The sequence below is a fragment of the Narcine bancroftii genome, unplaced genomic scaffold, assembly GCF_036971445.1.
Source record: "Narcine bancroftii isolate sNarBan1 unplaced genomic scaffold, sNarBan1.hap1 Scaffold_275, whole genome shotgun sequence".
In the NCBI taxonomy this organism is placed as follows: domain Eukaryota; kingdom Metazoa; phylum Chordata; class Chondrichthyes; order Torpediniformes; family Narcinidae; genus Narcine; species Narcine bancroftii.
Window position 1 is genome coordinate 153,628 of NW_027212010.1, and position 9,380 is coordinate 163,007.

Below are 9,380 nucleotides of genomic sequence, written 5' to 3' on the forward strand. Positions count from 1 at the left end.
ATTTTTATTTTAAGATATTTTGTAGGTCTGATTTGACGTTCCACTTAAAAGTGTATCGTAATTATGATTCGTTGAATTGGTAACCTGCTGCTTTATATTGGGTACATGCCTTAGGATATTTGAACTAATGATAAAATATTGTTTACAACTTCTGCCTGGGACTGGCTTTGGACGTGTTCAATTAGATTCCTCGACTGTATTAACGTCGTATTTGTTTAGGTAAGAACCAATGCATAACTTTGTAACCTAAGAAATGTATTATGAGCTCCACCAATTTAGCTACCTTTCTACGTCGGCACAGCCACGGTATTTCTGAGCTCTATACTATTTTCAGTAACTGCATGAGGTTCGGTTTGGTTAACGTATCGGGAATGCAAGAACAGATTGAATTCCTTGTGAGGTACGAAGCATTATTTTAATTGCAGGTCCCATGGTCATCGTCGTAGATGAACTAGTTTGTGTCATTTGAAGTCTGTTTAATTTTGATCATTAGTTCGAGTGACTTTACTCCGAGGTTTCCTTTGGGATTACGTCAATCGCTCTTTCCCTCTGAGGGCTGATATTTTATTTGATCACACCTCGTTGTCAAATTAATTATTTAAATTGCGCCTGACGATAAAGATTTCATGGCTCCTCGCGTCATTGAGCACATTTCACAACTCGAGAGATGGAAGATTTCACTAGTTCCTTCAGTTGTTCCCTGAGCTTTTTCTGGGTAATGGTGTAAAGGGCCGTGTTTGTACAGCAGCTCAACAGCTGCAGCATGAAACCTAGGTCTTGCACAAAAATAGCTGGACTGACAAACACAATGCGAACATAATACAACTGGACCCATATGAAATACCCTGTGAACAGCGACCATAACAGGATGAAATTCGCCGAGATAGCATACAGCAAAGTGACGGATTTCCTGCGGCTCTCCATCTCTGGGTCTCGAAAACTCTCCCGACTGCTGGCACCTCGAAGTCTTCTGCGCACCCTGCTAGTCACCAGAATATGTCTTACAGTTAACCCATTGAGCAGCAAAATGAGGACAAAGGGGATTGCCGGTGTGAAGATATGATGAACAAATGTGGCTGTTGCCCAGTTCTCTGATCCCAGAAGACTGTCTCTTGTCAAACAAAACCAAGGGGAATTTTCAATGAAATATTCACCTGTGAACATAAAATACCAGAAAATGTTCTTCGAAAAACTTAGCACGCTCGCCGTTCCAAGTACAAACGTCGCCGTTTTCTCGGTGCAATAATTCCTTTTCATCTTCTGGTAACAAATGGCTACAAACCGATCAAAGGTGAATGCGACGGTGTTCCAGACAGACCAATCTGTCACTGTATAAACAAGGACGGCGTGAATATTACACAAAGGGATGGACTTGAGGAAACGGAAGTTGTACCTGTAGGCAATTGGTATCTGCCTCATTATCAGATCGAAGATAACGATCAGTAGATCCGCCGCCGCCATTGCAAGGAGGTAAAGCGTGACATTTTTGGACAGACCGCAGTTCCCTCGGGACAGGATCTTAATAGTCACTGATATTACTGTAAAAAAAGGAAAATAAATTATATTTCTGACGCTGAATAGAGTTCAGAAATAAACAGTAAACGACTGGTTACTTTACAAATCCCCCGAAAACTAAAGGAAGGTCGAGCCATGTTTATGGATTGTAACTGTGGGGAGAGTTGGTGACCAGAAACGAGCATCCTGTGTAAAAGCAATTTCTTGCCATGCATCTCTGCCGGGTTACATACGCATCTTACTCATAGCCAGGACTATGCACTGTGGGGTACTTCCAAAATAAATCCATGTGATTGATACCAGCTCGATTACCATAACTGCCGGCACTACAAGGGTGCTTCCGTGTCCATTTTACTGTAATTTTAGAACACGTTCCATTCTCTTTGGCTTGGCTTCGCGGATGAAGATTTATGGAGGGGGTAAATGTCCACGTCAGCTGCACGCTCTTTTGTGGCTGACAAGTCCAATGCGGGACAGGCAGACACGGTTGCAGCGGTTGCAGGGGAAAATTGGTTGGTTGGGGTTGGGTGTTGGGTTTTTCCTCCTTTGTCTTTTGTCAGTGAGGTGGGCTCTGCAGTCTTCTTCAAAGGAGGTTGCTGCCCGCCGAACTGTGAGGCGCCAAGATGCACGATTTGAGGCAATATCAGCCCACTGGCGGTGGTCAATGTGGCAGGCACCTGGAGATTTCTTTAGGCAGTCCTTGTACCTCTTCTTTGGTGCACCTTTGTCACGGTGGCCAGTGGAGAGCTCGCCATATAACGATCTTGGGAAGGTGATGGTCCTCCATTCTGGAGGCGTGACCTACCCAGCTCAGCTGGATCTTCAGCAGCGTGGATTCCATGCTGTCGGCCTCTGCCATCTCGAGTACTTCGATGTTAGGGATGAAGTCGCTCCAATGAATGTTGAGGATGGAGTGGAGACAACGCTGGTGGAAGCGTTCTAGGAGCCATAGGTGATGCCGGTAGAGGACCCATGATTCGGAGCCGAACAGGAGTGTGGGTATGACAACGGCTCTGTATACGCTTATCTTTGTGAGGTTTTTCAGTTGGTTGTTTTTCCAGACTCTTTTGTGTAGTCTTCCAAAGGCGCTATTTGCCTTGGCGAGTCTGTTGTCTATCTCGTTGTCGATCCTTCCATCTGATGAAATGGTGCAGCCGAGGTAGGTAAACTGGTTGACCGTTTTGAGTTTTGTGTGCCCGATGGAGATGTGGGGTGGCTGGTAGTCATGGTGGGGAGCTGGCTGATGGAGGATCTCCATTTTCTTCAGGCTGAATTCCAGGCCAAACATTTTGGCAGTTTCCGCAAAACAGGACGTCAAGCACTTAAGAGCTGGCTCAGAATGGGCAACTAAAGCGGCATCGTGTTCAAAGAGTAGTTCATGGACAAGTTGCTCTTGCGTCTTGGTGTGAGCTTGCATGCGCCTCAGATTGAAGAGATTGCCATCCATGCGGTACCGGATGTAAACAGCGTCTTCATTGTTGAGGTCTTTCATGGCTTGGTTCAGCATCATGCTGAAGAAGATTGAAAAGAGGGTTGGTGCAAGAACGCAGCCTTGCTTCACACCATTGTCAATGGAGAAGGGTTCATCCAAATGCTGAGCTTTATTCCATATAATTAACCGGTGCAGAGAGAAAGACATTTAAAATCTGGCGATGTATGTTGGGAGGAATCTGGCAAATTTATTGTTGGGAACAGATTGAGCACAGTGGTGTTAGAAATTAAAGTACCTTTAAAGAAATTGCTCGAGACAAAAATTGAGAACAAAGAACATTTATTACTACAACAATGCAAAGTTGGGTGCTTCCCCTTACCCTGGGAATACACACATACACTGGGGCTCACCCAACTTTTATACAGTTGATTTCAGTATAGGAATACCCTCCCCCTTACATTCTTCTGCCTCCTGCTGGAGAGGTTTGGCATTAGGCAATCCTGCCTGCCTACGTGCAATTTCAGTATACTTGGAGGACCAGGGGGGGGGGGGGGGGTATCCTGTCGGTGTCCCTTCATGTTATTGTCCTTATTCACACCTTCCTGATTCTCTGGGCTACAGTCTCTTGATATGCAGAGTTGGCTCATCCTGTCTAGGGTTGGCTAATTTAATATGTATAAATCTGTGTAAGGTTAGCTAATTAGAAATGTATGACTTGGTACTTCTGTCCAGGGCTAGGAGACCCTTATCTGATCCAGACTACCTCAACTTCCTACATTCTATTGTACCTTACCATTCCTTATCTTAGTCTTATGGTCTTGTCACAAAGACTAGAAGATTCTTATGTTAATCGTGCTGACTCTGCTTTCCTGCATCCTAAGCCCCAAGCTTATCCTGTTTGAACTGGTTACAGCCATTTACTGATGGACTTTAGTTTCTTCCATGTTCATAATTTTAGATCAATTTTCCCATCTCTCACAGTGGCATTTTTTGTGGGGTTGTTGACAAGTAAACTCAATAAAGATCTTCTCCGGTAGGTTGAAATTCATTTCTGTTCGTGTTTTGACATGGTTAGTAGCTCCAATCCACTTCTTCGCAATCTGATTAACCTCTTTTAGATTGCATCGAAAATTTACTTCCTTGTCCTTTGATACTTGTCTCCCAATAATGACGCTACTCATGTGTTGGATTAGGGCGCCCACACTACGGGTGCTCAGCCGGTCAAAAATGCATTTACCCTGACCACGTCATAGGTAAGACATGCTTCCAATTGCAGCTCGTTAAAAAATTATATTAAGGTATTAGAGCTTGGGTAGGATGAACTACGGAATGTTCGGGAGGCTGATGAGGTGCTAAACATAAATTACAGGAAGGAGTCACACCCAGGAGACAGAAGGGAAAGGATAAGGGAACAGACAGTGGACATACGCTTGAAAATGACCACATACCAGGTACAAACACCGAAGGTAAGGCCTCTGGAACAGAGTGTAACCCTGTGGATAAGGCCATATGCAGTGACCAGGAGTTCACTCATGAGGGGAACAATGATGAGATGAGATGATGTGGATGAGATCACGAAACCGGATGATATTTCCCCTTAGTGACAGAGTCCCGGAGATCTTCTAAAGAGTTAGGGTGAAAGCCAGAATTCGTGGAACATGTAGGGTCCAACGGTGTGGATAGGAAGAGTGATGAGCTCCTACTAAGTGAGTTCAAAGAGTTACCTGTGCAGTTGAAGGCCAGGACCTCCAGGATTATGATCCCAGTATTGTTACCTGTGCAACGTACCGATTAGGTAAGAAATAGGAGGATAATGCAGCATAATATATGGTTAATGAGATGGTGCAGGAGGGAGGATTTTGAATTATTGAGCTCTCTTTCAAGAAATGAGTGGTCTGTACCTGAAAGCCATTTTGCATCGAATCTGGAGTGGGACAAAGATCCTTGTGGGAATACATCCTTGTGGTACCAGATCCTGGGTATTCAAACAACATTTGTAGGGAGGTTGGGAACCAAAGCACCAGGGCAGATAGAGGAGTAGAGGATGATATATACCATAGAAGTGAGTGGTGGAGCAGGGAACCAGCAACCAGCTGAAGCAGTGAATGTGTCGCTTTTGCAGAGATATGTTGATGGGAAGGATATGGTCAGTTGGACCAGGCAAAATAATAGTTCGGCACAGACTAGAAGAAATTGGGGGCCCATTTCTATGCTGATATTTTCTGTTTCTATGATATATGGAGACAATTACACCGGGATAATTTAGGTAAGTACAAAAATCATAGATTCAGCGTTTAACATGTAAATTAAACTAAATTGCGTTGAACCGTTTTCGTGGAACATTGCAATGAATGCAAGTGTCCCTTGTTACGAGCCTAAAAGGACCCCAAAACCCAGCGGTAATATACAATCACCAAGACAAATAGTTACCTAACCAAATATTGTTTTTAATTATCTTTAAACATGAAAACAGAATCAAGCTTTCACTTAACTCTATTAACTTAACTAAACCCAATTTAACTCCCTTCTAATTCAATGCGCATGTGTATGTGATGTGTGTGTAAATGTAAATGTCATTCTTCCAAGTTCTCTGGTTGCAGGCCATTCTTATACTGTGCACAGAATTTAACATGTATCAAGTTCCATCGGCTTTGGTGCTTGAAAAGTAAATGTTTACCACCCAGAAGGTTCTTGTTGCGTTTGCAGAGAGTGATTTGCTGTTCCAGGATTTCCACAACTGAGGTACCACCATTAGGCACATCAGTGCCTTGCTGATGAAACTTGCCCCATCAGGGATGTCCATCTTTCTTTCAGGCTATTACAGAGTGCATTTCTGTTTCATTTATTCAAAGGGAAATATCAGACAAATAGTACTTCCAGCTATCCACCACTCTGGAGCTTCTGTTTCAGTTCTAACAAGTTTCTTAGCTTACAATGTACAGCTCTATCTCTCTCTCGATTTATCTCTCTGTCTCTCTCTCTCTCTCTCTCTTTTGTCTTTCTGTGCACTCGGTCAAAACCCTTGCATAGAGCTTTTTCACAACTAGAGCGGCTCATCCTTCTAGCTTTAATGACGTCATTTCAATTAGCACTAACTTGTCAAATGTCCACAGCATTGTCCATAGTTTCAGCAAATTCTTCAATATGAATTCCTCAATATTTCAAATAAGATCATATTCTATCACACCCTTTGCTGTGAACATATTTGTTCCAGATGTGCAAGACCTTTCTTGGGTGACCATTTCGTTCAATGAAATGGCTCTGCACCGTTCCATTGAATGGGACAAGATACCAATGCAAAAGATGCTGCATTACAAAAGCCTAATGCATGGTCACGGCACGCAAGCATACACGCTTGTACACGCAGTGCTGACTGCGTCATAAATGACAAAGGACTTTAATCATTAACTTAGCATCTCTTTCCACTGTTGTTCCATGATCTGTTTTTTTTTGCTGCAGTGCATTCGGCCTGTTTTTCAGATTTCCAGCACTAATTGTTATTATTCCTCTTTGTTTTGCATATAATTGTGAGAATAAGAATGAACACCACGTGAAAATTGCACGGTCCGCCACGGAAGGGGAAAATAAGCTGTATATTCTTATCTCGAAGCGCGATAAAGAGTGCCGCTCCTCAGCTGGAACAATCTATAGTTACAGTATCAAGCTTTAGTTTAGTGAGACCATTCTTAATTGCTTCAATAATTTGTCTCCCGGAGCCAAATGAATCCTATGACAACTAAACTGAAATAATAGCCATTGTTCGTTTTTGAATGGGTTCCCTTTGCTTTCCATGATTTCCTGAAGATATTTGCAGACATTTATTGCATACTAAATTATTTCATGATCACGCTGACCATTTCCATCTACCAAACACCCCCTATCTTCCTTTGAAAGCCTTCCACTTGTCAGATGCCCTGATAACTAGTTTAGAACTTTCAACTGTGGGCCAATCCTGTCTTTTCCAGTAATTTCAACACTGAAGGGGTTACCGTAACTGGTCACGAAGTGATCTCTGATGGACATTTCAGGTACTTTCCCTGCTACGTTTCCCAAAATGTCGTCCAGTATCAGGCCCTCTCGGGTAGGGACGAATATATTTTTATTGTTGAAGACAATTTAATTGCCTACGTGAAATTATTGGGACAAATGGAAATACGAGGTTGCCAAGCAGTTCATTCTGTCTTGAATGTTGTTTGTGGCGCAACAATAAATGTTCTACTTTTGGAAGGATGGATTACTAAATGGATGTATCAACGTACCAGGAACACAAAGCACTGCTAGTATGTGATCGTAAATTTGAAACAATATTGCTGTTAGCTGTAATTTGGCAAGATAATACACAGGGATTCAAGAAAGCAGAATCAACAAAAGTTGGAAAGAATAAAATGAGAATCGTTTCGGATCAATATCGTGCGCAGAAAAGCTTACCAGGAAGAGCAGTCATAGCCAAGATGGGATAGTAGATAACTTGAATTCCTCGGACCAGATAAAATATTCGCCAAAGCAATGGGCGTTCATCCCGTCTCAAAAACACTTCGAACGCCCAGAAAATATTCTTCCTCGTGGTTGGATCATTCTGATCCACGGTTCCTATATCCATATCAGTGAACATTTCTGCACTTCTGTTTTCAGATGTAAATCCTTCTAGAGACTGGCAAAGCGGGAGCTGGTACCCTCACTTTCAACTAACGGCAACTGCAAAATAAATACCACATTAATAGAGGAAGTGAATCCCTTGTGACATATTCAGATCCACTGAGGCTGTCGTTAATTATGTGCGCCAAAACAAACATGTTGATTCAACTCCTCTCCGCTCAACGTTTGTATCACAAAAAGTAGAACAGTTATCAGTCTGCACGTGTGTAAGAAATGGTCATCTTTTCGGTGATCCATGATTTCGCCGTTGATGCGAGAGAACCAGTAGACATAGGGAGGGAAATGAGGCTGTCAATGTTGTAGATCGTCTTTTCAAAACCTTAATAAGGTGCAAGACAGAAGACAAATAGCAATGTTTTCGCATCCCAATGTCAAACTGCAGAAGGACTGTTGAATAAATTGCAATATTTAATCAATGATGTACAATAATAACGATTATAAAGTAGTTATTTCTGGAACGATATAAATGTTTGTGATACACGACGGTCAATTTTGACTCTGTACGAATTTAGTTTCTGACATGTTCAATTCAACATGTTGCTATGAGAATAAACCATCAAGGTACCCGCTTGAGAGTAAACCGTCAAGGTATCTGATCTGCAACATGATGCTATACTGGGACCATTTGTGGCTGGCAGTATGCCAGTGGAAAGCATTGTGATGTGACCGCTGGAGATCTTGCAGCTGTCCGTGATCTGAGTTAAATTCATGCTGTGCACGAATAAAGCCGGACATATCGTTAAAAAGGGCAACATTTATTATTTCTACATTCTAGTATCTGCAGAACATGTTTTCGTATAATGAAGATATGTGTTTCTGTCCCAGTATTTCGATGTATGCATTTTTGCTAGAATTCCGGACTTTCTTGTATTTGAAACATTGCCACACTTTCAACGTGACAACTCAGCAATTATCGACAGAAGTAATATAGTTGGCAAGACCAATGGCAGGCAAGACACATGAGGAATTTAATGGGTAGAAGTATGAATTTTTCTATTATGACAAAATGGACAGGAGGATACGAGGAAAACACCATGACATACTGGTAAATTAAATCGCAGGTCGTTGTATGAAGCGGGCAATGCAAAGTAAGAAGGGAGTTAACAAACCTTTTGGACGTTTGGCATACATGGATAGGTTATGAACTAAGCGATAAGCCACTACTAAACTATGGCAACAGATTTAAAACTCCATGATTTCAGAAAGAGCGAGAGGATATTCATAATGTGAAGATGTTAAACGAAACGGTGTTGAACATGAGAAAAATAAATTAATGAAAGGTCTGTGATTGTTCTTCTTATAAGAAATAATTTAAGGGGCTTTTCGGTCCGGTTTTCCAATAGATTTAAGTTATCAGGAAAAGTAAATAAACTACAGGCATTGTGTCAACCTTCCATAGGAGCTCTATAGAGAGCGTCCTGGCAGTCTGCAGCACGGTGAGGTACGGTTGCTGCAGAGAAATGGATCAGAAGACAGTCCACAGGACCATGAGAGCGGCAGAAAATAACAATGGGGTCTGCATCCTACCCCCTACCCAACCCCCCAACCCCACTCCCACCGCAATCGATGTGATTATTGTCTGAAGTGGACACGCAAAATCATTGGGGATCTCTATTCCCCTGCAAGCAGCATCTTTCAGTTGCTCCCATTTGAAGGATTTACAGGAGTATTAGAGCAGCAGCACAAGGGTGAGGAATAGCTTCCTCCCACAGCCAGTGAGAAGGCTGAACCACAAAAGGAACTGCTCACACTAACCATCCGAGACTCTCACATGCAT

At 42.5% G+C, this 9,380-nt stretch overlaps 1 protein-coding gene across 3 annotated transcripts; it reads right to left on the reverse strand.

Moving 5' to 3' along the window:
- Nucleotides 1-393: 393 nt before the first annotated feature.
- On the reverse strand, nucleotides 394-7,985 carry LOC138750828 (probable G-protein coupled receptor 139). 3 transcript variants are annotated; one of them, XM_069912943.1, is made up of 2 exons: nucleotides 7,376-7,985; nucleotides 394-1,538 (listed from the first exon to the last, which is right to left on the reverse strand). In XM_069912943.1, the coding sequence occupies exons 1-2, from the start codon at nucleotides 7,557-7,559 to the stop codon at nucleotides 640-642; spliced, it is 1,083 nt and encodes a 360-aa protein (XP_069769044.1). In that variant the 5' UTR covers nucleotides 7,560-7,985; the 3' UTR covers nucleotides 394-639. The 3 variants fall into 3 exon arrangements, with proteins under 3 accessions (XP_069769044.1, XP_069769045.1, XP_069769046.1); XM_069912944.1 differs by lacking the exon at nucleotides 7,376-7,985 and adding an exon at nucleotides 6,135-6,245; XM_069912945.1 differs by lacking the exon at nucleotides 7,376-7,985 and adding an exon at nucleotides 4,396-4,471.
- Between the last annotated feature and the right edge of the window lie 1,395 nt (nucleotides 7,986-9,380).

Excerpts from the sequence above, each read along its gene's own strand:
- LOC138750828 (XM_069912943.1), bottom strand. The coding sequence starts at position 7,559 with ATGTTCACTGATATGGATATAGGAACCGTGGATCAGAATGATCCAACC. Across the intron at positions 1,539-7,375 it reads GGCTATGACTGCTCTTCCTG|TAATATCAGTGACTATTAAG; the intron begins GTAAGCTTTTCT and ends CTTTTTTTACAG.